Source organism: Cynoglossus semilaevis, chromosome 1, assembly GCF_000523025.1.
Source record: "Cynoglossus semilaevis isolate Cse_v1.0 chromosome 1, Cse_v1.0, whole genome shotgun sequence".
In the NCBI taxonomy this organism is placed as follows: Eukaryota; Metazoa; Chordata; class Actinopteri; order Pleuronectiformes; family Cynoglossidae; genus Cynoglossus; species Cynoglossus semilaevis.
The window spans coordinates 29401373-29429303 of record NC_024307.1 but is presented as its reverse complement, the minus strand read 5'-3'; the positions used below and the strand labels follow the sequence as shown (position 1 = coordinate 29429303).

The 27931-nt window shown below is 38.9% G+C and overlaps 1 protein-coding gene across 8 annotated transcripts in view; it reads left to right on the top strand.

Moving 5' to 3' along the window:
- LOC103390832 (ATP-binding cassette sub-family A member 1) overlaps positions 1-27931 on the top strand; it is a 154402-nt gene that overhangs the window by 38400 nt on the left and 88071 nt on the right. For 7 of the 8 annotated variants that reach the window (XM_025054899.1, XM_025054866.1, XM_025054819.1 and 4 more), the window contains 12 exons: positions 6914-7053; positions 7521-7637; positions 10710-10907; positions 13150-13355; positions 14080-14256; positions 19319-19541; positions 21919-22140; positions 24764-24968; positions 25104-25217; positions 25305-25476; positions 26443-26574; positions 27200-27339. In XM_025054899.1, coding sequence (XP_024910667.1) covers positions 6914-7053; positions 7521-7637; positions 10710-10907; positions 13150-13355; positions 14080-14256; positions 19319-19541; positions 21919-22140; positions 24764-24968; positions 25104-25217; positions 25305-25476; positions 26443-26574; positions 27200-27339 — 2046 coding nt within the window. Of the gene's footprint in view, positions 1-6913; positions 7054-7520; positions 7638-10709; positions 10908-13149; positions 13356-14079; positions 14257-19318; positions 19542-20770; positions 20994-21918; positions 22141-24763; positions 24969-25103; positions 25218-25304; positions 25477-26442; positions 26575-27199; positions 27340-27931 lie in introns of all 8 variants that reach the window. The other variant, XM_025054845.1, reaches the window with a different exon arrangement.

The following is a 27931-nucleotide window of genomic DNA, read 5'->3' as shown; positions in this document are numbered from 1 at the left end:
CTCTACATTTTCTCTATAACCATGTCAATAATGCTGTTTTGCTGATGCTAATTTTGAACAAAGACTTTTTATTTCTGAGAAAAATTAGCACAGTCACCCTTCAATAGATAGTCATCGTATTCATGTAAAGTAACTAAAGGTTAAAATCAAACACAAACAACTCCTAGTATTTGTTTGAAATGAATTAGGTGAAAATAAAACGAGCTGACAGTTACCTCTCTCTTTTTTCTTTTTTTTTGCGGTTTTCACACTGGCACTTAATGGTATTCGCAGCGCAGCAACACTAGTTTTCGCAGCCTGTTTTTGTTCACACTGCAGAGTAATGCTCACTCCTCAACCAATGCGCATTAACTAATCCACATCAAGCTGGGGTTTGGATTCTGGGGTGCAGATGTGACTGTCAGAAATACCACTGTACAATAACCATAACTATGTACTCTTATTAAATACTGTCATTATTATACTGTTATTTCATCTTACTATTAGAAATACTGCATACTGTTACTATTACTGTGTATTATATACTGTATATACTGCCATATACTGCTTAATAACAGAAACATAAACCTCTTACCTTCAGTATTACGTATTACCATCATCTGGCTGCTGCACCCTACCTACTTATCTTGTGATTCTTTTAAGTTTCTTTATACCATTCTTTTTTTATTTTCTATTTTTATTTTCTATCTATTTATCTATCTATCTATCTATTCATCCATCCATCCATCCATCCATCTAGAAAATATACACACATGCTCACATATAGTGTTTGCAGTTAATCGTGGCCATTACAATGTTTGAAATGGCACTAAGAAGCATTGATTGACTTGCTAGTACCTGCAGAAACTCTCTTTAGAAGAAAAAGGAAGTTATGTAAGTTGTTTCTTTGTCAAATATCTATGATGACTAAATGGTGGGTTTACTGAACATGGCTCAGATTTTCTATTTAAGAGAAGAAGCCAGAGTAAAGAACAGCTCAAGAATCTAAGAGGTTGAGAAACAGTTTTGAAGGAAAGCTGATTATGTTTTTGATCTGTGTGCCATTCCTGGCTGCTGTATACAGTAGGTATAATTGTACACAAGAGTCTTAATTGTGAAAAACTGAAAAACAAAAAAATAATGAAATTAATGTAGTGAGCAGTGCCTTATGGGAGATTCCCCAGCAGTCCAGGCATACAGTATCTTTACTAAAGGACAGCATAGTATTACATGAAACAGTCTTGAGTAGAAGGGAGTAAAAACAGAGTCGAGGCTAAAGTTTCCTGTCTGTGCTTTCCCACACACTCACACACTCCCAGTAACATTCAGCGCATCAACACTCCAGCATGACCCTTTACATATTCAGCCTAATAGAGAACATATTAATCATGGTGTAAAAACATCCGCTGTGGTTTAAAACTCCAACCACCTACAGTCACAGAGCTTGAAGGGAAATTATTAATTTAACCGATTCCATCATTTTATTCTTTTAAAGCCTCTACAAGCACTTGAACATGACACTGTGGATCACTGATATAAAACACTCTTTGATCCAACCCAGCATGCACTCTGCCTTCCATGTATTACTGAAGTAATGTGTGTTTGATGCATAAAGATATCCAACTGTTGAGGACTTTAACATCAAAGCACTGCAGAAAGGAAAAATAAGTTCGGTATTTATTAAGATTATGTCTTTAAACTAGTTTTTTTTAAAACATCCATATCTTTAAAACAACGTAAGTTATTTTAAAATAAACAAATAAACATTTAATCGAAGAACAAAAGAAAAGGAAGGAGAGAAGTGAAAGGACAGGAAGACGAGGTAAATTATTTCAAATATTTATCTGTCAGCAATACTGTTCACTACTGCCTAAGGCCAGTTGTCAAGGCCTGGGGCGAGACTGAAGTAGTGAGGTGTCCATCACATGCAGCTCAAATAATAATAAAACAACAGTTGCAATAAGTTATTGTGTTACGTGCAGTTTATCTCTAAGATTTTTCTTTTAGGAAGTAATCTCAGTCCAGTTAGTGCAAAATGATGGGTTTTTTAAAAAAAGAAACAGTTAGTGCAAAATGATGGGTTTTTTATAATGAACATTTAAAAGAATTTAATGGGATTGCACACATCTATTGTATTCATCTAATCTTTTTCTAAAAGTCCCTCACCAGGAGGGGTGCATTATGGCTTAAGACAACATTATAATTCACGTAGCTCATCTTTATTTGTATCTATGTCATGTAAAATCAGGAGATTTCTTGATAAATCTATTGCTTCTAATAAACAGGGTGTCTTAACTGTTTAACTGATTCCTCCTAAATCTGCCCTTCATTTTGAAGGTTATGTAACTTCACTTTTAAGTTTTAGATGCATTTGAAAGATGATCCAGTTCCAAAGTTATTACATTGATCCTTGGTAGATGTTTTGGTTATGTTAAAGGAAAAAATAGTATAAATAAATATTAACTTGATTTACACTCTTGTTTGTTCCAGCAACTTTAAGAAAAATCTTAAAAGTCACAGATAATCTCACAGTTTACCAGTGAGTCCCACCTCCTGGCTAACTATGGCCCATGCCACTTCTTTTTTTATTCCGGTCCCGATAAAACGTAGCAGTAATGTTATGGAGGACTAGGTGCCCACATAATAATACATTTTATTTCATAGTCACCCAAGGACACCTGGCAATGTTGAGCTTTTCCTCCATTGTTTGCAAACTCCTCTGCTTAACTTCAGGGAAATTCTATATACTCATCTGCGTCAGGTCAGATGCTGCAATCGCCTAATAATAAATTGTGTGCTATCGCAACATTTACATTTATTGTGTATGTAGGAGTTGCCGCTCAATTAGCCTCTATGGCATATGGTGTGAAAGCCCCATAATTCTTTGCATCCCACACAGGCTACCATGGGAGGCATCATTAAGTATGTGGTTCCTCTGGGACTCAAACCTAGGACCTTCTGCATGTAAAGCAGATGTGTAAGGCAGGCGTGATAACTGCTACACCTTGGAACCACCAAATAGCTACAGTAAAAGCTAACGTTGTTTTAACTGTTTTGTTAACAGCTCAGTTATGCTTCACCTTTTGATGAATTGTTACCAGCAGAGGTACGTTTAAAATCAATTGAAATTTAAAATCATTGAAACCAAGGGCAGGGTGATGAGTTTTTATTTTAATCATAGATCATTACACGTTTGTGCATTGAAGTGAAAAAGCTGTATTTTTTTGCTGGTTTTGTTGCTTTCAGTACTTTTTATTTGTCTCGTTTTTGTACACAGAAACTGGGCAGAATCTAGGTTCAAAAACAACCCATTCACAACAATTTAGTCTTGATCGACCTGTTCTTTATTGTTCTGCCTATTGGTTACCTCTGCAGTCTTGCACGTTTATTCTTTTTCTCTTGAACTGTCAGAATAACATACCTCGGTTATTTGTTCTGATGCTCAAAACACTTTCCCTTCTGACTATTTACTTAAATCAGTAATTGCCATCTCTTTATTAGTTCTCATTTTCCTACACATAGTGAAACTGGTGGAGCCATTATAGGCTTTCATGTGTTGACGGACGTAGGAAGTGAAAAGACGTTGGATGTCGAAGGTCTAGTGTGTGAGCTTTCAATTTCAATAAGCAGATATGTATGGTAGAGATTTTTTTAATGAAGCTTGAATGAACCAACAGCCACATGTAAATGTGAAATGTTTGATTGTGTTTGTTATTAAGAATGACTAAATGCGAACATCTTTTTTTCTCCATGTTTAGAAGCCAGAGTAAAAGAAAAGGTAAATGCAGAACATTCAGATAAAAAATATTGTTTTCACAAAGAAAGGAGACAAAGTAAGACCAGAGAAATGACACTTTTTGGGTCCACAGTTAGTGGGCTGACAACAGGCCATTAAGATCAGGTATTAAAGAAACATCCAAAGGCATGCTGGGCAGGAAAGTTGACAGATGATTAGTTTGTCTCAAATATGTTACTTTTTTCAAACTCAGGGTTGCACTTACCTACACAGTATACCTTTATACTTCTGTTTAGCCTAAGATATTTCCCTTTCAACATTTCTGACATGTTTTTCTGATCTCTTTTTATAATGGTGGGAAGTAGCGCTTGATTCGCTCTTGTGGAAAGAAAGTCCTCTTTCACATATGAAACTGCTCCATTTGACCGTTTGCCTGAGTTTCTACATGCATGTCTGTGTCGGACTCTGCATTATGTAAAATACTTCAAATACATCTATGAGGCAAAACCCGTTTTCTGCATGGCTGTGTTTGCGTGTGTGTGTACCGAGCGTGGACGCTCATGGGATTGCATGTGCAAGCGAGGCGGTGAGTGTCAGCGTCTGACTGCAACGCTGAATTGAGCCCGTCTCTCGGGTGCAGCTCAAATTGATTAAATTTGCCAGGTAAGTTGAGGGGCTGTCTTGAGGCTCTAAGCAATTATTTGACTGTAGCTGAACCTGGTGTAAAGAACGGAATCTACTGTTCCCTTATTTCAACAGTTTTGTTTAAAAGAAAATAGAAGAAAAAAAAATCCACTTTTTTTTTTTTAGCTCTGGAGAATCTCTAGCCTGATCAAATTGTGATATAAGTGTGAACCCAGAAATACTAATAAAGAGACCTTTACTCAGAATAGATCATTTGACAGTGCTACAGTAGCTAACGTCCTGTGTAATAATTGAACATTGTTTTCTTGTGCTGTTGTGTGAGCTGGCTGTCCAGGCTGTCCATTGTTAGACACAATGAAAACAAAGCACAGAGCACAGATTACATGGCTGATCTCATGTTGATGATAGGGTGGCTTTAAATGCAACACTGAATTGCTACAAATGAACACAGGACTAATTAACAATGTCACAGTAACCCCTCCAGTTTTCTGTTGTAATTATAGATTGTGTGGCATTAACATTATTGTATCACTTTTGTTGACCCTGTTTTGTGTGAATGTTTCACAGTAAACCTTCAGGAAATTAGTGAAATAGATTTCCCTTTTTTTAAGTTCCAACTTGCTGAGGTCTTCATCTTATTTAAGCCACACAATTTGTTCTTTTCTCCAGATAGGTTAGGGTCAATCACTATGAACATCTTGCTAATGCTTTTTACCCCAATTTTGGACATTTTTGGAAAAATTCTGACAATTGTTAATGTTCATTTTCTGCCCCAGTTTGATTTTGCAGGGTTTTTTTTCCATTCAGAATTTATCAATTTTATCTATTTTTTGAAATTTCTCCTGTAATGGTGTGTGCTGCTTGAAACCAGTTACTTTTTTCTAAAATTGTATAAAAATATCCAAGAAATTATATATACTAATGTTTTTCTAGTCTAAGCTATATATTTTTTCTTAACTGTGAAGTTCAGTCCACATTTGTGCATGGAGTAACAATACTTCTAATTTAGCATATTTCAGCTTTTTTTCTTCCCCAGTTTCTTACCCAAAATTCAGTGTTTTTCAGGAGCAGAAATCAAAGCAATTTATTGTTGCTATTTTTTTTACCACTTCGATTTCACGGGCCAAAAAGAACTGAGCTCTATCAGTCTTTCTTCCTTCCTTTCTTTTTCTAAGTGTTATGATTGCTGAAAATCACATCTGTGCAGCCCGTAGAGGAAACAGCTGGACAGACTCACACTAAGAGCTGGCCATTAGCTCTCCACACACACACACAGGCCTCCAAGGAGCTCCTGTGAAAGATGGCCAGCAGGCGGAAAGGCTAACATTTAATTGCACTGAAAATGGCCTCTAAAATCTCCCTGATGGGTAAAATGGTGGCTTTGGTGGAGGTGAGCGGCAGAGGATATTTTTGAGATCCAGTGGCATTTTTGACAAGGGTAAAATATTTTGCAAACATGACAGGTGTCTGGCCAAAAGAACACTAAATAGCAGATCATATAGTCAAACAAATTTACAGTATTTACTGACAGATGAGATGCCGAATTGATCGTCGTGATTGTCGTTTGAATCGCCATGAGGGGCTTTGCATATTTTAGGTGCATGGACACAAACTGAGGACAGGCTCTGTACATACACAGGCTGCAGTCCTTGAGGTTTGAGTCCTCATGTTATCTTTTTAGCGCTTTATCAACCTGGCAATATTCACACTGGCAGATAAGTGAAAGTAGTAATGATTGTTCCGCTGCAGAGCGTATTGACTTTTGTCTCTTAGCTGCATTAAAGCTGTTTCTTATTACACTGCTCTGACTTCTGCAGGCATCTGTTCTTTTACTTTATCAACCTTTCCTTGCATTTTTGAAGAGTTGTGCAGCTTTGGCGACTCATGAGGCATTAGATATCAATATCTACATTATATCGTCATCCGGGAGGCTTTTGATTGGTTTAGTTAAGTAAAGCAGGCCACAATACATAGTTGTGATAAAGAAGGGTGGTGCATGAAGTAGAGACAGTAAAAGAACACTGGGTATTATTTAAAGTAATAGACATGTATTAATGACGTGAGGCCTAAGGTGAAGGGGGGGAGTGGGTGAAGATGAGATGAACGTCGACGGGGATGTGTGAGCGATGGAATATAGTCCAATTAGACTATTATATAAGTTTATAATAATCTGCTGTGAGGTATAATGTGGAGACATTGGAGCGGATGTGAGATGAGAAGGCGGAGCTTCAGAAGAAGCAGAGTAATTGTCATCAGGAACGACAGGGATGGAATGGATGAACAGGGGGGAGATAAAGTGATGGAGCTAATTTGAGATGGTTTGACCCGGTGTAAGTGGATCAGTAATGAATAATCCATTATATATGGAGTGTGTGTAAATAATAATACACTTTATGAAACTATCACCCATTTTCCATGTTTATGCTCTAAATTCATAGCTTTTCCTCTTGTCTTTCCTCATCAGTGCGTGTCAAAGACATGGTCTCATCGTCTTGATTTCAACATGACCTCCTGTGTTCCTTATGACCTCCTTTCCCTTATTTTCCTGCACAGATGATTTCTGTCAGAATTTCATTGACACCTTGGAAAACACACCTGGTCTGCGCAACATTTGGGCCACCTTCAAGCCACTGGTGCTGGGAAAAATCCTCTACACACCAGATACACCTGTCAGCCGCCTCATCGTGAGCAAAGTGAGTGCACTACCTGGGGAAGAATAGAAGGAAAAGAGAGAGTACAATACTTAGTCAGGAGGCTTAATGCAGTGAATTGAATCATGTCATGAAATTTCCCAATGATATTAGCAACACTGTGATGGCTGCACACACAAAACAAACAACAGGCAGGGGGTGAGGATGTCGCAGTTAGAATGTATTATGAGTGCCACCAAAATCTGCTGACTTCCCAGCGAGCTTCCTACTTGACACGAGACACAGTAGTGTTGTTTACCAGTCGGTGTTCAGGGGTAAATAACCCCATTTGCATTTGTTTTCTGTGGGGCTGACAGTGTTAGAATCTGATGAGTTCCTCCAGGGATTAGCTGAGCTGTAAAGAACTGAGGTACTTTCATGTCTGGATTAGCTCAGAGCAAATAGAAGAGGCACAGTGGATGTGCTTTCTGTGATTATTAAAATATTGTTTTATATTTTTTGCTTTCTAGGCAAATAGCACATTGGACGCCTTGGCCAAGTTAAAAGAGCTGGCTGACATGTGGGTGGAACTTGGGCCACGTGTCTACGATTTCTTTCAGAATGGCACTCAAGTCAACACAATACGGGTAAGAATGATTTAAAATACATGACAGTTCACACAATTCACAATGTAGTCTCGACTATCTTTTTGGTTAATTTAAATGTAACCCAACATTTTGCTTTTTAATGATTAGGGATGGAAACAGATGAGAAATCCAGTCCATTTCTGATGTCAGTGGTGACCTGGTGGCTAAGGAAACAGACTTGTGTCTGTAAGGGTTCTAGTTCACCAGCCACTAGGTCCCCCACACACTGCTCCTCGGCGAACAGCTTGAGCTGCTCACCAGGGTGATAGATTAAAGACAGAGGTCACATTTCATTGTGGGCAGTGGAGTGCTCTTCTTCAGTGACAATAATAACCTTTCACTTTATCTTATTAATGATCCTCGATCATTAACTCTTTGGTGTACAAGGTCCACATTCATATTTGGCATTTGACTATGAAAAAAAAATCAAATAAAGCAATTGCTTTGAATCGCTCAAAGGTAACAATTTCATGTAAAAAAAAATTGCCTGCAATTATTACCATTTTTTTTTAATAACACCGGTGTGGTTGAGCGGGACCTGAGGCCAGCCTTTGAGTGACATTGGATAAATTAGCCTGCGTCAGTGCTGGACAGCTATTAAACATGGCTGACACTGTGCAATAGGGGACGCAGCAAATGCTCCATTTATATTTGATGTTTTAGTTTCTGAAAACGATCCCTCTTCAGTGAAGCAGCCCAGACCTGTTCTCTTTATCTAAATGTATTCAGAGGAGGTGTCCATTATTCGTACACTATAGTGAAAGAGGTTGATGAGTAGCTCTAGCAATTACACAGGACATAAACTGGTTTGAGTTTTTTGTTACCCGGAATTTCAAGCTCTGCATGTTTTTTAAAACAGTTTCTTTTTTTCCTAAACGCTTCTTTTACTTCCGATCCACTTCTTCCTTTCTTCCCAGGTTGTAATTCTGATTCATATTTGCATCATAATGCAAATATCCCATTGAGCCAGTTGGTTTTTGTATTGGGAAGGCACCATTGTTATAACAGTTCCAAGGAATCAGACCATTTGGAGTTAGATCTTCACAAGATCTGGTTTTGATTATCACTGATTATGAATTTGTTTAAGTGTGAAAAGTTGAGGATTAATGGGGAATTATGGGTCTTTGTTAGTTGTCTGGCAGCCCTGTAGTTTTTATTATCTTGTTTTTGTTAATGTCTATATTTAGGGCACATCAACATTTGTCTGATCCATTTTCCTCATCATTTCTCAACTACTTCCTTGTGAAATGCACAAAGACATAGAAATTCTTGATAATGTCTCAGAAGTCCTGGTTTTCTGAGGTGAAAAAGAAAAACAACCACAAAAACAACAACAGGAGGAGGTGCACTAAATATATTCTGGCACCTTCATTTGGAGAGGAGGAAGGTAATTATGGATAAGTGCAGGTTAATTTTCAACCTGGCAGACAGGATTATCTGTGCAGGTAGAGGACATGGACTCTGCCACCACTCTCTCATCCCTCCTTCTTCTTTCTCTCTATCTCACTTCCTCTCTCTACTGCATTTCCTTGACACTGACATTACTCCAGTGTCACTCCAAATGAGCTTATAGGCAGCTGGAGGGAAACAGACATTGGTCGCTCCATATAGCTGGCGTATTCATTACCCCGGCCCTAACCTTTACACAAATGGCCCAGCAGTCCTCCTTTGTCTTCATTTCCTTATAGCCTGTGTCTGTCTCTCTTCCTCTCTCCTCTCACTCTGAGGACGGTGTCTTCAGAAGCTTTGTCATCGTCAGAGGTCCTTGAAGGTTGCAGACGTGTTATACATTGATAAAGCAATGCCTGTCACTTCTGCAACTACACATAGACTAAAGGATATTTAGGGTACACGTCTGGGGAGGAGGACATCAAGACTGACATCACCTCTGATATGACTTGAAATATTAGTTGGTCAAAAAATTGTATCTGTTCATCTTTCACTGTTTTAGAGGTAACTGAAGGTCACCAAATTCCCGGCACTGTACGCTAAACACTTGTGGTTCTACTAACAAGATTTGGCATAATATATTTTCCTAGTTTTTTCAGAAAATAAGAAATTAGTTTGAATCCAAGTGTTTGTTTTGAGTAGGGATGTAAGACATTATTGATACATTGAAATATTATCGATATTTCACAGCACTATATTGATATTCACTAACAATTGACATGCAAACATTCATGTTGTTGGTTCATTGTATTTTGGTTTTATTCTTCTCTAGCGATACAAATGCAGATCCCTCTATTCGTAACCTGATGTTAAGCATGTAACAGCAATGTGTATTCACTGTGTTGACAGTGTCCCTACAATAAAATTTAAAAAGTACTATATTGAAATATGCCTTATTTATACCCCTGTATCATATGTACTGTATTGTATTGCTAATACACACAACTAGTTTTTAGCAGCTTGGGGACGTTTGACCTGAGTCTACAGTTGTCTCTAAGACTAACACTTCTCTATCCCCACTATTCATTTTAAATATCAGACTGAGCTGCTTTTTTAAGAAATAGTGACAGTCACCGCCGACTAATCTCCTGAAACACACCTTGTTTCATCAGATAAACACTTTGGGTGTGAAGCAGCAGCAGCTTTCATCAGCATTTAGATGTGATTAATGCAGCTCTTGCAGCCTGTTAAGAAAGAAAATTATTGTAATTCTTGAAGTAATAAAAGCCTTTTACAGTGAATTACAGACATGTAACACTGAAGTATTAACTGTACCTGAGGAGAAAAAAAGTCTCAACATACTTATTCAGCTCAGCGGGTTGGCATGAAACAGGATTGAAACTACATTCTTTAAATTATAAATATAATTTCTTTCTTTATTGAATAATAGTTTTCACCAGGTGATACTGTGCTTTTCTCAATTCTAGCCCAAGATTTCACACTGTGACCTTTTTTGTTCATAACACATTCACATTCACCTTCAGAATTAGGAATACATATTAGATGAGATGCAGAATGGTTTAAAAAAAACATTCCTATGTTTATTCATTGCTATATTTTTATAGTTTATTGCTGTTGACTGTCCAAATCACCACTTTATAACATGTTTGCCCTATGTTCCAGGCTTTGTTGGCCAACCCTGTCTTTGCAACCGTCTTGGACCAGCGTCTCGAAGGCACAGGATGGACAGCCGAGCTGATAGCCAACTTCCTGTACAACGGGCCTCCTGAAGATCGACCTCCTGGCATGCCTACATATGACTGGCGTGATGTTTATCAGGCAACTGATCGGATACTGACATTTCTGTCTAAGTTCCTCAGTGTAAGTCTTTTTTTGTCCCTGGACAGAGAGATGGATTTACGTTTAGATTTTGCATACTGATGTGTATGAAGTGTGGGGAGGAAATGGCAATTTCTAAAAGAAAAGAGCTGAAAACACAATTATTATTGACTAGCACACACTAGCAAGTGGGCAACCCCCCCGATAATTTCCTGTGGTATTGCTCTGCTGAATGTTTTAGAGCAGCGGTCCCCAACCTTTTATGTGCCTCGGGCCGGTTAAATGTCTCAATTTTTTTTTCACGGACCAGCCTTGAGGGTGTGGTGGATAAATACAACTAAATAAAATGATACGGCATTAAAAACTGGTATTTTCTAAATATAATAATAAGTCTTAAGCCACTGTGTATGCAACTTTCCTTTTGAACAAACCTTCAAGAGGAAGACAGGACACACAGAACACCTGCCAATGAGTAAAAATGAGGTGCTTTTGATCTCACACATGCTGAGCACAATGCTTCTTCATCTTAGTGTTGTACATACTCTTACTTTTATGTTAGTTATTCAATGCAGCACACTGTTGGATAGAATACATTTTTTCCCCTTTCTTTCACACAGAATAAGTGTGAATAAGTATTGATCTCTTCTGAATTTCTTTCATTTCATTTCCTGAATGTAGGGATGTACACATGCACACAGTTGACATTGATATATTGATTAGAGCACTGTGTGAAGCAGAGCTATTCCTCCCCTGCTGTGTGAGTGTACAAAGCCCACACACAGGAAAACACAAACGCACATACAGTGGGCAGACGTTGTCGCTTGGACCCTTGGGATGAGCCACATGTGCTTTCTGAAGTTCCGGCACTACACAATATCCTAATGGGAAACATTTACCTGGTAATTATTACTAATTACACTCATTAGGCTAACTATTGTTAGAGACAACTTTCATATGTCAAATGATTATAAATAAAAAAAATTAAAAATATATAATTGAATGGTGAAGGATGAGGAGCTCAAAACATTCAATTACACTTACACTCAATAGGGACCTGCACGGTGTCCCTACGAGAGGAAAGTGTCCCCAGAAGACCAAAGTGTCCACTCAACAGGAGTATTTTTGACAATCTATTTTCCCAAAAATATAGTTTCTAACAGACACAACACAAACACACATACTTTAAATGCTATAGTTAAGTGATTAATTATTCAGTGTGCTACATGATGCACAACTGCATGTCGGGTTTTCTGTCGTCCATATCCTTAATTTCTCAGCTGATGTTGGGACGTTTCACCTCCTAGTCAGGAAGTAGAAATATAGAAGCGGAAACCTTTTCTAGATACATTAAGAAAACTGCAGTTATACTTGTATTATTCTACTTGTATCCCCCCCACACTCCCCAAAAAGAAAAACTCCATTGTTTTTGATTGTACGGCAGCTGCTGGTCCACCAGATAAACAAAAACAACAAAAACAAATGACACAAGCACAGCTTCTATTGTAACAGGAAGTAGTATTAGGAAGTAGGAAGTTAATATTCCAAAAATAATATCGACATTTTAAGGTCATTCTTAACTCCAACATCTAACATTGCTCTAAATACTGGGTCAGTAAAACTGAAAACTCCCACTGTCTCTGTGAAGCCATCTATTGTGATATACATTTGTACATTTGATGCAACCAACACCATGAGAATTCCATCTCTGTTTTATGCAAAGCACTTGTCTTTCACAAGTTTGGGTCAGCACTTTTCCCAAACTTTTGCAGATCATGTCACCATGCTGCTGTGATATTGTCATCGTCCTGTCCGGAACAAATGATGTTATGTTAGTTTGCTCCCCATCGATGCTTGATATGGAATACGGAATGGATAGTGCTGTTGGGAAATGACAAAACTATTGCAACATTGAGCTGTGTGGACAGCTGTCAGGTTTGACTGCCTCCTCGGATGGTCAACTCATTATCCTCTCATGAAACAGAGGCTCAGGGACAGGGGGTGCTAGTGAGGCTGTTTTTCATTCACTGGTCTCTGCCAAAGCCCAGACCATTTCCCCAGTCCCCTTGCTATTCTGGTCATCCAGCACTGAGTGATATGGTGAATGGCAGAGTGATACTGTTGGTTTAATATCCATTTGCTGTTCTTCCTCTTTAATGGCCTTCGTTATCCAAAGGGAACTCTGGGGGGATTAATGAAGTTCTGTCTATTATCCATCTGTTGGTTAATCATTTGGTTTAGTTAGAGAAAGACTATTATTATGTAACACTTCTGTGTCTGTTTACAGTGTTTGGACCTGAACAAGTTCCAGGCCGTCTCCACCGAACACCTCCTGGTGATTAAGGCACTGGATCTCGTAAACAATGACTCCCACTGGGCCAGTGTGGTCTTTGAAAACTTGCAGCCAAATTCCAGCGTCCCACCTGTGCATATCAAATACAAAATCCGCATGGATACCAATGATGTGGAGCATTCAGACGATATAGAACACAGGTGTGTGAACGAAAGGCAACACAACTCCACTGAAAATATTATCAGCTTCCTCTTCATTGACGTTACTCTCGACACAACTTAATGACCAGCAACACGTATTAAAAAAAAACATTTTCTCCGCATAATAATAATAATAATATTAATAAATGTGAATAGGATAGATGGATGGATGGCTAGATAGATGGAGAGATGGATGGATGGATGGATAGATGGATAGAGAGATAGTTTTATTAATAGACACACTGCACATCACCATAGTGCCCACAGAACTGCACCACCTATATAACACAGCCTTAATTTTGTTTCATATCTCCTAAGAACCAAACCCAAGAGTATCAGTATGGTACTTGGTCTTGGCAACTCCTCAAATTAAAATACTGGCACTGGTATTGGTTTGTAAACCAAGGAATCTGATCTCCCCTGGTTAAATACCTCTGGTGACTTGGTTTCCAGGGGTGAGTCAGGGTAAAAAAAAAAAGAGGCAGGATTAGGGCTGTGTAATGTATGTATCTCTGTCAAATTCTGTTTTAAAGCAAATGTTATTCTGCTACAGTGGCTTTTTATTTATACACAGTCCCGTGAGATCCTGCTAACTGTGCTCTTTCTGTGTACAGAAGACAAATATTGTTCCCATGTCTATAAATAACTGAAAATATAACTTATTTTCAAAGACATTAACTATTTACAACTCCTTTCACTAATCTGTGTCTGTGTTTTTAATAAGGTCATGGTCCCCCGGGGCTAGAGACAACGCCTACAGCGACCTCAAATATGTCATGGGAGGCTTTGTCTACCTGCAGGACATGATGGACCATGGCATCATCCAAGTGCAGACATCAAAGACCCAGCCCCTCGGTGTGTTCGCCCAACAGATGCCATACCCATGCTACGTGAACGACAGGTGAGCATGGGAATGTTTATCTTTCAGCATTCTGATGAGTAGACACAGTTAACCAATTTAAAAAACATTATTAGTTCAGACAATAATGTGTTGGGGGTTGAGAAGAATAAACAGTAAACAAATAGAAGTAAAAGTATTGATTTAAGTCGAACACAGGAAATTATTGAACGCTTCATGGCTGCTGGATTATTGAGGTCACTGACATTCGTCCTTTTTCTTTTGGTGTATTTCTGGAGCATTTTACTCCGGATCAAGTAAACACACAGAATCCCTCTTACTGTAGCTCCAACACACCAGATTTATCGCAGCATGTCATATGGGTTCCTAATGTATCCAGCGGTAGAATGTGCTTCTTCTACGTCCCATCATTCACCTGGGGACACAGATGATGTGGTATCACTCTAAATCTTCCAAAGCCAAGATTTCCTCAGAGTCTGGGAAAATTACTCCCATCCAGACATCATTATGATCTCCATTAATAATGGAAAAGCCCACTGATGCCATCGAGAGAAAAGATAATTACAATGAGATTTCAGTCCAAAAACACAATGTGTTCCTTTTTAAGAGAAACAGAATATTCGTTTCTCTGGGGAGTTCAGTCCCAAAGATTAGGGAAAGTAATTTAGAAAACATTATGTACTTTTGGATAGCACGTAGTTTACTGTAAATACATCTCCCAGAAGTATTGGGATTAACATATTTAGTTTGAAGTAAAAAAAAAAAAAGACTATATGGAATATATACTTGAGCTTTTAATAACCCCTAAATTTAAATGCACTTGAAATATTTTCCAAGTCCTTATCTCACATGGGAAAGACAATTTCATCCTTAATGTTCTTCATGTTGATAATTTACGACTAAATACATGCTTTTTGCAGCAGTTGTAGTAAACATGAATTTCTCTGGCTGTACTCATTAGAAAGAGTTGGACTAACTACTGCACCCAGTAGAGTTGTTCTGCAGAAACTAATCTTGTCATTTCAAATTAAACTCAACCACAACATCGCCCACATTTGGTAGCAGACTTGGTGCAGATAGGAAAAGCTCAACCGCACCACTGGATTCTTTCACAGGATTGAAAAAAGCTTTTCTTTGCATTTCAGTTTCTTTTTATTGTTGTGAGATCAGTTAAGTTAGCTGGCTCCGTGCTAGACCAGTCACACACGTTTCTTTTTACTAAAACAAAAGGATTAATAATTACAGAAGATATATGGTACCATAAAACACCACAATACACTCTGCACTCCCTCCACCATTTACTCTTTAGCCTTCCTTTCCATTTGGGCATTTCTGTGAATTATAAATATTTAGAAACGGCTATTTCATTCATTAATAATTGAGAGTGAAATCACACAATAGACAACGTGCTAAAACACAGGGAGGCATGATGGGTAAGAACCTAGGGGGTATTTTCTTTTTGTTGTACTGGAGCTGTACCCTCAGCCAAAAGGAAATACAAGACCGTTGTCCAATCATGTTTATGGGTCTGCAGGAAAAATAAAAAACTGGGTCTGCAGGAAAAATAAAAAACAGATTTTAAAATGTAGATTTGAGATACCTCTACAATTTCTATCAATAATGCAGAATACATTTACAATTCTGTTATTGTGACATGAATAATGTATTGCTGATATCTTTGAATAGAAAGTGTCTGCATGGCCTCATGGGAATACTAAATGACACTTTGTCTTCCGATGGATTTTTTCCAGGAATATACCAATTGAATTAATGCTAATATTAAGGAAGAATACCTCCTTAAAAAGGCTACTTCAAATGTATTGCAATATTTTCATTTTCATTTCACACACACACACACACACATATATATATATATATATATCCATATATAGTAAAGGTGGAAACTTCTTAAGTCTGTAAAACATTTCTGACCCGTCACTGCAGCTGCTGTGTTTATTTTTACTCCACAGCAAAACTTGTTGGTTAACAACTGCGACCTGTTGGATGGTTGTAGGTGGTGGAGCAAAAGGTGGAGCGAAATAACAAACTGACAAAAAGTTTACAGACCACAGGATGAAAATACACAATGCTTCACATTCAGACCGCAGCATTTTTATTATTAGTAGAGGTATTTCTGTAAAAACAGCTATTTATCATTATTTTATCCTTATGTTAAGTCATGTTTAATTAATTATTCATTTAATTATATTATGACCCTTATTTCCTTGTCTTGCTAATATCGGTGCAGTCTTTTGCTATAACTGTCTTTTTTACACAACTCATTTCGCCTTCAAGGCTATGAACAATGATCCTCTGGGTCCATCTGGGTTACATCTCCAACTGACCCAGTTGGTATTTTGAATGTGAGATGACCAAACTCTATCGGCCCCCACTGTCTCCGTCTATATTTCTACACTGTGATAGGGCCACACGTCATAAGGCTTCAACACCACGGGTCCTGATAGAACATGACCAGTGCTTTATCAGTGGTCTCTGTGGCCCCTGAATCTAGGAATCTCAGGGCCGGTGCTCTCTCTCTCTCTTTTTCTCTCCCTCTCTCCCTCCCTCGCCCTAATTGTCCATCAATAGGACCTTCTCATTTACATGAGCTTTATCTGAGGCTGTTTTTAGGCAAACATAACACAGGTCTTTGCTGAACAGAAAAAATAGAAATGAGCTCAAGGATGTGAGAGGCGATGCCCTTTTGTCCAGCCTGGATGTTAAATTAAACCACTGTGTACGCTGTATGGAGTGAGCGCTGTGATAGATTCACATAATTGGAACATCTGAGGCTAGGACTGAAAAATCTGCTGCTTGGGTTCACATTTTTGGTGAGGTACTGTAATAAACTAAAATGAAAGCTAAAGAAAAATCCCTTTTATGTATATATTTGGTAAATATATAAATATGCTGCGATAAATATGCTGCAATTCCAGCTTCACATAATAATCATAAACATCAAGAGGGAGCATGTGCATGTAAAGTATAGGCAGTATTTTTTTTCTCTTGTCTCCCAATGGCCATTAACTTGCTAAGTGGCCAGAATGTGAAGTGTTGGTGTGTAACCATTCAACGCTTTGATTAGTGCTGGAGCTGAGTGTGCACTAAGACACACATTAAGCAGTAGGTTTATTCATTCATTTGGTCCTGGGTGACATTTTTTAGGACCTGGAATTTTTTATGGCATTAGCAGAGTGGCAGCTGCTACTATAGTTATGTTAGCTTAGCATTTGAGGTGTTTGAGGCATGCAGACATTGTTTCTCAGTATGTAAAACAATAGGTTTATGTATTTCTATTTCTAAGTATCTCTAAGTCAGAAGTCAAGATGGCGCTGATGCTGACGGCAGCAGCCTTCTGGTCGCTCTGCAGCACCAACTTCTATCTAGCTACCTTTTATTGTTGTAACATTGTATTGTATGACCTACAGTAATACAATATCCTCACAGTGAGTCCTGTCTGGATAATATACTGTATTCATTTTCTGGAATTAATCTCCACCAGACAATGGAGGAACGCAACACTACATTTGTTCCAAAGTAGACAGAGAGCTTTTGTTTAAGGAATCGTATGATAACCTCTAGGGAGGCTGCTCTCCATCTCTTGATTTACATAGGAATCAGTCTCCCTGCTGCCCTAAATTTAGGTCAGGCTGCCAGTGTTACCCGAGCCCTCCAATGAAATTCTGTTACTTAAGCAGCCCTGAACGATCGGCAAATGTATAATTCAAGAGCATCTGGCGGTGAGGTTGTCGGTGTAAAAAACATCGGGCGTGACTTATCTCTCCTTGTCTAGTTGTAGAAGTCAAAGAAGAAGTATATCCACGACTGGCTCCGTTTACAAATATAGACGTAGATATTTGATTTGATTTGGCAGCAGATGAACAAGTCTTAGTACTGGGCATCTTTCTCTGAAAATACTTAAAACATTTCATATACGTTTGTCTGTCAGATTGAGAGATACTGTATCTGTATGATTACAACCTGAAAGAAGACTTTATTATTCCCAGATTTTTATTTTCATTAATGTTTTTTGCTTCATTCCATCAGCGTAATCATTGGGACAGAAGTGTGTCCTTGAATTTGAGCCTGATTGAGACATTCATTCAGGTTCTCATATGACAGAACTTCCTCAGAGGTTTCAGTGGAATTAAATCTCATGCTTGTTGTTGTAAGACAATCCAGTACTTTATTTGAAACTGCAAACTCCCTGCGTGCTTGGTATTGGTTTGTCTTTACCTCCATTGTCTTCACCTCTATTGGAAACGGTTGTGCATAAAAAAAAACAACAATAAATTGCACAATTAGAGGTGGTGTCAGAGTCAGTTAATGTGTTGCACAGGTTGGCAATTAAAGCCCAGAAAATCCTGGAGTTGAACAGTTTCACATGACAAGAATTCAATAAGACCTTTACATAATTAGTTGGTCAGAATTACAGGAGAAGAGGCCATTATTTAATCAGCAGTGTGTGGTTAATGTGCTCAGCCGATAACATTCACATTTATCCACATATCTGCTCTGTGCTATGCTTTGGTTGCATTTTTTGGCCAGCTATTTATTTAATGTAGGCCTAATAAGTGATATGTGAAATCCATACTGTCGGGATCCATTTGATATCCCTCCTTCATTGTCCAATAAAGGCGAGGCAGCACTTTGCTATATTGACAGAGGAGATATTGACATGGCATTTTGGTGGCATTATGAAGCCACTCTAATATCACCTCTTTGTGTTGTAAAAGAATTAAATCATACATCATCTCTGGCTCGAAGTGCGGCACTAAAAGGTCTGGCTGAACTGGTGCCCTGACCCCGTTAAGGCTGGCTGACAGTAACAATAAGAACAGATAGCAGAATGCAATTTTTTGCCATTTTTTCTGCAGAATAAAGATCATCACAATAACAAATGTTATTCATTTAATTTTCATTTGACCTATTAACTATTATTATACATAAATCTTGCGCCTCCAAGTTACCACCAGAATTTCCCTACTGTGCGAAGTTCATAAAATAAAAATAAATTTAAAAAAATCATATATCTCTATATCTCTCAGTTACTTCCTTCCATTTAATTCAAACTAACTATCCCTGTGTTTTCCTCAACAACCAGCTTCACTGAACAAATCGCTACCATGATATCTTTGATAGTCGTGCTGGCCTTTATATACACCGTGAGCATGACCATCAAAGACCTGGTGCTTGAGAAGGAGCTCAGGCTGAAGGATGTGCTGCGTGCTGTGGGCGTTCATAACAGTTCCCTGTGGTTGGCCAGGTTGACAGAGAACATTGTTTTGCTCACAGTTCCCTGTTTGCTCATCAGTGTCTTGCTGAAGGTCAGTAAAAAAAAAGTCCCAAAAAGAATCAGTGTCAAAACACAAAGCATCAACACCAGAATGCAGTGCATATTTGTTCCTAATTTGTAGATACAATAAACTTCAATCCCAACATGCATCTCAGTTAATGAAAATGAAAGGTGTTCATGCTCAGTGTTTTGGTATCAATGCTATAGCCAATCATGACCGATAACTTTTCCTAATTATTACTTCTAATTAGTCAAATTGGGAGTCCTGGGGTAATTAATTAAGCACACAAACAAACCTGTAATTAAGCTCAATATAAATCAAAGGTTATTTTTTAGGTCCTGTAATTAGAACACTAATGAGTGTCCTGAACATCAGGAAGTCTCCTAAAGTGTTTTATGCCATGAGTGGTCATCAAGACTGACCAGTACGGACCATTTAGCATATGCTGCATATCTAACATATAATATAACATATGCAATTCAAACATTAAACATTGTTCTGTTGGTCTGAGTTAAGACGTGCAGTCCTGCTGTAGTATTGTAACAAAACAAAAATATAAATTATATTTTTTTATTTTGTTGGTGTACACCATTATCTTTGTAGATCAGCAATTTCTTTGGAAATTCAATTTGAAATTGTCACTGGTAAATTTGTGCTGATATTCGAACAGCTGGATGAGACGCAATTTCCCTTCAGCCCTAATGTGTTTGCGAACCATCTTCAATGTGTAAACATTAATAACCTTAAATTGAGTTCGTGAAGTGCCTTGGAGGAGCCAGCTCCAGCACAATGTGTATTCAGATCACGGGCCCGTTTCAAATTGATAATTTCACAGCCATTTTCAGCACATTAATAATAATAGCAAATCAAACGCTAATTATCACAAGGCTGTCTGTGGATTAAGTGCGCCGACAACCAGTTTTGTCACCCACACCTGACTCCTCTGTCGGGTTACACATGTTTTCTCTTCTATTATGGAGAAGGCAATGCATTCATTATGTGGCAACCAGGTTGATATATTTGCATTATTCCCTACGCTTGGCTCCATCAGTTGGCAAGTGTCGACGGAGTAACACAGGTTAGTGACGCTCAATGCCGTCACATCCACGACATTGGGCTGACAAACATGAAAGCAGCAGGAACGTTGGGTGTACATCAGTCGTGAAAATACGCATTATCAAATATACATATATTTAAATGTCATGTATTGTAATTAGAGGTTTGTATGTTGACTGATTGTCCAACTGGTGTCTTTTCAGGTTTCTGCGATCTTTGTCGCGCTCCCTACCTTTGTTCATGACATTAGCTTGGATCTACTCAGTGGCCATGATCATAAAGAGCATTGTTGGGGAAAAAGAGGCGAGGCTGAAGGAGACAGTGAGGATCATGGGCCTGAGAAGTTCAATCTATTGGCTGAGCTGGGCGGTGTCAAGTGTCTATCCTCTGACTCTCAGTGCAATCTTCCTGACTTTGATCCTAAAGGTGATTTGGGAATCATTAAACAGTCATTGAATGAGAACCCGAGTCTATTTTTGGAGAGTTCTGTTCATTAAGTCTCCTCCAGTCCTCAGTGAAGTTTCCGTTCCATTGATGAAGTTGCTAATCTGATACTGTTACACTTCAGCGTTCATTTAGACGGTGTAGATTTAAGAGACTTTCTGTGGTGAAAAAAAGAAAAAAAAAAGTGCAGTATGATGTAACAGTTCTTTGATTATAATTGCATTCATTATTTCTGCACCATTACCCTGATGGTCGGAGGACCACTTTGAATTTGGTTCCTTACAGCCATCAGGGTCATGGGGTATTGTTGGAGAACGGATTGAAGAAGTTCTTCAAAATAAGCCACGGGTTCTCTCTCAAACAGGCAGAGAAAAAAGTGTGACATTTAATGACTGTGTTAATAATATTGAACTTCACTCTTTTAACTGCTGATATTTAACGGTATAAAGGAATATCCTGAAAAATAAACCATTTACTCACAAAATTAATTTTAGTGGGTCATAAAAAAATTGGCTTTTACCAACAAGAAGTCTAGTGTACTTTTGTAAATATATGTGGGACACCTTTGTGTCCAAATGTTTACTTAGTAAAGAGTCAGTAGGTGGTAATGAGTGAACTCTAAATGGTTTAAAAAAAAGAATTTCCCTTAATTGCCCACAACACAAGTTTGGTTATGGTTATGGCTATGGGTTTTACTGCACCTGCTCTAGTGTAGGATAATGAAGGCTTCTTTTTACTCTGCCTGTGGTGTCTTAAAAACATGATCATAACATTTACTAATCATGTCTGAATCTTTTTGTTGGCTTCTCTTTCTCTCTTTCCTCTGTTGTTTTCCTTGTCTCTCTCTGAGTTGACATTAATGAAAACTCGTTCTTCCCCCACCTAACATGAATGTCTTCCACCACAGTATGGTAAACTGCTGCGGTACAGCGACCCCTCGTTGGTCTTTGTCTTCCTGCTGGTGTACTGTGTGGTCACCATCAGTCAGTGCTTCCTCATTAGCGTCTTCTTCTCTAAGGCCAACTTAGCGGCGGCGTGCGGTGGCCTCATCTACTTTGTCCTCTATCTGCCGCATGTCTTCTTCAACGCCTGGAGGGACGTCCTAGGTTTCCCGGTCAAGGTTGCTGTGGTAAGTCCTTCTTTATTGCTGACAACCTTTTTTTTTTATTTCTCCTCCTGTTGTTATCATACATAATAGCTGGCTCAGTTTTACAGCTACATTACCCGGTTGTGTTTGTGCCGCTACAAAAACAGTCACTTGTTCTTTATCCATTCCCCTGTTGTTTCAGAGCAAAGTAAATTCACCCAGTGCCATTAATACCTGTCATAGATGTGTTGCTACTGCCTTCTTAAGTCTCCTGATAAATAATGTGTGAAGTGTCTCAAAGATGAATTGAGGGTCCAGTGGAATTTGAATTTGCAACAGGAAAAAGTGGTTTTCCCTATTAAAGCCTCCACTGGTTTCAACACACTTTTGGCACCAACATGAAGTTGCAAGTGGAAACAGGTGACATGAAATATACAAATATATTACACAAAAATATTGACAAAAAAAAAAAAAAACTTTAAAAGTGAGGGATTTTCTGCTTTCCCTTAGTGGTGAAAGATCAAACTGCCCCATTGCGCAACATTCACCGTAGCCTTTCTCTATGACCTTTATGTTGGTACCACTGTCATTTTTCAGCACGCTGTCAGTATTTTCTCTTTTTTTAAAAAAAAAAAAAAAACATAATTGTTAAGTATGCAACTCTTGTCTTTTTTTCATGTTTATCAAACCTAAAAAAACAGTAACAAACAAACATCTAGCATCAGCGCCTGTTTTAGTCATTTCTAGTGACGTTTCTTATTCAACACGTTCCACAATTATAATGTGAAATATATCAGGTGAAGTTAATGCTCATTTCTGCTCTTCAGAAAATGTTTCATCATTTTTTAAACAGGCTGCTCCCAGGTTGGATAGGAAACATTAGATATACTGTAGGTCGACATAAAGTGCCAGGGCCAGGTTCTCCTCCAGCGTCGGGGTTTTTCTCTACTGCTCCAACTAGATGGATAGCCCTCCAGCTACCTAATTAGCATGAGCAATGTTCCTCTGACCAAACCACTATCCAGTTCATCCCCACACTTTATCAAAGATGTGCATGTGTGCATTGAGGTGCCCCCCCAGTCACCCTCCTTTCTGCAGATCCATAGCGTGCAGTGGAATAGAAAGTCTGCCTCCACATCATTCTCAATAATGAAGTCTTTAATCGAGAGAGAATTTTAAAAGATCACCTCAATTCATTCGAACATTTGGTGGATTTCAGATCTGTGTTAAGGCAAAGCTTCAAGTGATGTCTGTCAGAATTAGACCAGCTGCTGTTACAGTCCCGATTCCTTTCCACTGTTTTCTCATCTTTTCCTTTTGCTTCGAGTTAAAGGTTTTTAATGAGCAAAAAACCCCAGAAAGACCCTGCAGTTTATATACTTGACTTCAAAAGATGGTCAACATTAAACATTGTCTTTCAACAGGGCTAATAATCATAGCAGCTAATTATCCTAAAACCTACAGAGATTATTTAGTGTCTTTTTTAAAGTTCCAATCCTGTCATTGCACCCTAAGGTTGTGTTTTAAGGCTAAAGGAACATGGGTAATGTCATGTTTATTTTCTTCTTTTAAGTTTGTTCGTTGGAGCGAGTCGTCCAATTTCTTGCTGAACCATTTCTATTCTTTCTATATGTCCAAAGGTAAATGTTCAGGTATAAAATTGTTGAATCTAAGACTGACACTTGGCAGTTTTAGGTCAGATTCTCTACATTCCTCTCTGTAAGGATTTCAGTCAGGCAAGTCATGGTTCTCCTCACCTGGAGCCTCTTGGATGACATGTGTAATGACAGGTGCAGCCAAAATCTTAAGGAAATCCAGAAGCTATGCAGTGATCACAGTGTTTCATTATATAGTTTTTGTATTCTTCCAATCTTTTGGTAAAAAACTCATGTCAGCTAATCTGTTGTTGACGTATCTTCAGTAATCTTTCTTCATGTCCAAAGTAATATCTTCATGTCAAGTATGTCAAGAAATATCTTCATGTCCAAAGTCAAAGAAGTGCTCACTTCCACCTATTCACTCATGCCTTGCAGAGGTCAAGACTTTGTGACCACTGATTGCTTTGTAGAAGATGTTCTGGGGAAGACGAGCCAGGAAGTTACCATCAGTGTTAATAGTCAGACTTGACTGTTTTGGCGTGGCTTCAGATTTAGATTTTCATATTCCATTCCCAGTAATGCAGCAAGAGGACAGACAGCAAGCACTGTGATCTGTCTCTGAAACTTCAGCACCAGCCTCTGTCGGAGCAAAAAAGACTGTGAGCAAATGAGGCGTGATGAAACAGCTGGCAGGGAACGCCGCAGTGCAGAGTGATAGGCCGTGGCAGATGACGCCTCTCGGGCAACACATCAGTCGCAATTTCCTTCTGTATGAACATATCAACGAATCTTACTTTGCAGGATGTGCAGTTTTTTTCTGTACAGTATGTTGTTTGCATCTATTATCCCTGTAGTGTCTCTATCCTTTGGATCAGCACCTTCCCATGTGATTTGCACACAAATGTAATCAGATCAGTCCTTGTCCCTGCTTTATCCATTCAGCCCATTTTAATGCCAATTGTTCAGTCAGCAATAGCAGTGTGCTGTGCTAGGACAACGAAGCCACCACTAAGCTAAGTTGGTCAAAAACATAGATTTTAGGGTGTTCCCTTTTTTGTGTTCCTCAGAGTGTGCTGTCTTGTGTGTCCTTTGGCTTCGGCTGTGAGAGTTTCACTAAGTACGAGGAGCAAGGCATCGGCATTCAGTGGCACAACATGCACAAGAGTCCTGAAGATGGAGAGCGTTTCACGTTCCTCCTGTCCATCATTATGATGCTTTTTGATGCAGTTTTATACTGGACATTGACTTGGTACATTGAGAATGTATTTCCAGGTAATAATGTTTTTTTTTTACCAACACTAGTTAATGTAAGACTTGAACTTGAAAAATATCTATGCTGTAAAATGCAGTTTTTCTGGAGCCAAACTTTTGTAAAATGTTGCTATTTATGTTCAAACTACATCACAGGAGAATATGGGATTCCAAAACCATGGTATTTCCCCTTTACTTCATTGTATTGGTGTGGACCCACCAAAAAAACCTCAGATGACCCCGACCTGCTGAAGGATACGGGAGGACAAGGTGGTTAACGGTTGTATGATTCTGCATACAGCGTTTTTATTTCTCAGAGAAATGAATCAACCTGCATTTTCTGTGGTGTTCATAAAGGATACCTGGAGAAACCACCACCCAATATGAGGGCGGGGGTCTCCGTCCGGAACCTCGTCAAGATCTACAAGACTGGGAACAAGCTGGCTGTAGATGGCCTGACCGTTGACTTTTACGAGAACCAGATCACATCCTTCCTCGGCCACAATGGTGCTGGAAAGACAACCACCATGTGAGTGGAACTTTCCATTCCCCTCACGTTTTGCCACACTGTGTTCAGTGTTAATGTGATTTTCACAGGGTGCAACTAATCTAACTTGTACACAATGCAGGCTGTAGCGTAGCCGCATTAATTCAGTGGTCAGTGCTTCGAAGGACCTGCTTCTCCTGAAAGGACATTTATCACAGCCCCTCAGCTGCTGTGTTGATAGTAAGAGTCATCTAATTGCAGTTTAAAAATAGTGGAAAGGGTCAGAATGCAACGACAGCAAATGAATGAAAACCAGTGGCCCACGAAGAATGAGCGGCAGAGGCAAGTGATGCAAGACTGAGGTTTGAAGGAGAGAAATCTGCTGTAGCAAAACAGAACAGAGCAGAGAGGAGGACAAGGGACGGTCACACTCTGAAGCACAGTGTCAATACATTTCCTGGTGGATTTTTTTTAGATACGTGTCCGTCAGTGAGATTGAATGATGTAACTCACTGTGTGAGCCGGTGCTGTTCTCTCTTTTCTCAAGCACAGTTGTGCTGTCTTTTTATGATGCTGTGTGTTTATCTTCTCCGGCTGAGCTGCAAATGAAATATTAATGACTCAAAACTGAGTGGAGTTAATGAAGATATCGTGGACAGTCAGTGCATTGAATAGCAACGCTAAAAAAAGCCACTGGTTCATGCTAATCGAACCTCATCTCTCTCTTAATGCTAGTGTTTTATTATCATGATAACTGGGCTGTCGAAATCAACGCTTTTTTCCCCCTCAGATTTGTAAAGATTAATTAGCGGTCTTTGATTTTTTAATTTATTTATTGCATTTTAGAGCATGTGTAGAATGACACCCACTGTACATCGAGTCAAACCATCTCACGATTTAGATTTCAAAATGTAATCATCCCTAATAATAACTTAAAAGGGCCTTCAGGTGATGTGTAATATGTAATCAGGTCCTGTGTGTTTTCTGTTCGTGTCCTCTTCTCTCCAGGTCAATTCTGACAGGACTCTTCACCCCTACCTCAGGCACCGCGCTCATCAATGGATATGACATCCACACTGACATGGACAGCATCCGGAAGTATTTGGGAATGTGCCCGCAGCACAATGTTTTATTCAATGAGTAAGTGAATGTAACAGCTCGCCATCCATCCATGTTCTCCTCTGGCCATTATTATAATCATGTTTTGCCTCTGGTTTATTGAAAAAAAAAGAGGGGAGGGGGGGGTCATCACAGAGCAATTTAATCATGTGCGTAATGAAGGCTCAGTCTCAGTCTATTTTTCACGTCAGCACATCATTATCTTTTCTTGTTATGCTTTTATACTTGGAAATGACACGAACACAACATTCCAGTCAAGGAATTTCTCCTAATAGTGTCATTCTCTGCCAATGTGCGATATTTCACCTCAAATTTCCTCCTGTTCCTGTCTGCACAGAAGAACTCCTGCAACCTGAGCTCATGTCCTACATCATAATTACAGCTTAGCACCTGCAAATTACTGGTATTAATATTAATCCAAGACAGTCAAAGCATCTATATTAAATCGGGTTAAAATATTCATGCAAATATTGAGGTAAAAATTAAATCATATTACCTCCTCTTCCCTAAAGTGCAGTGGATCATCTAATAAAACGCTCCAATGGCTTTTCAAAGACTACACGTGAAGATGCGGCACCAGGAATGCTCCGCTTTGTCGTCATGTACGTCGATCAAACATGTTTTGACATGATTTCCGCCTCTTCAGGCTGACGGTGGAGGAGCACATCTACTTCTACGCCCGGCTGAAGGGGCTCAGCCGTAAGGAAGTGGAAATGGAGATGGAGCAGATGATAATAGACGTCGGTTTGCCACACAAACGGAAGGATCTGGCTAAGAACCTGTCAGGTGTGTTTGTGTTGATGTCTATAATGAAAATTACCTCCAGATGTGGAGTAGATTTTTGATGTGGACGTCCATTTGTGTCTTTGATTAATGTATTTCCCCAGGAAAGGTATTATCTCTGTAAATGATCCTTTCTTTATATTACACAGCTACTCTTTCATTCACTCTTTGCACTTTAAAAACAAACGACAGACTACACACACACACACACACACACACACACACAGACGATGATGTGCATATAGGTGTGTATGTCACCAGTGTGTCACAGGTGGTAATTCATTGTCTAGGGGGTATAAGCAGGTCTGTCGCTTGATAAATTGTCCCCAGTCATGGATTGCTGCTGTGCAAAATCCCTGAAATATGACTTTCAGGGTTGATGTATGTTGACATTTCCACTACATTAGTACTAGATTGGATGCATTTGAGGCGCTCTCCATGAATAAAGACTAGAATAACTCTAGTGACGTGTATGCTGTCGTCCTTAACTACAAAAAGTCTAAATTCCTGATTGATTGATTTTTGTTATCACCTTCAAACTAAAGTTACTATGGTCACAGTGTTGCAAGTAGACTTCATTTACTGTGCTACTGTT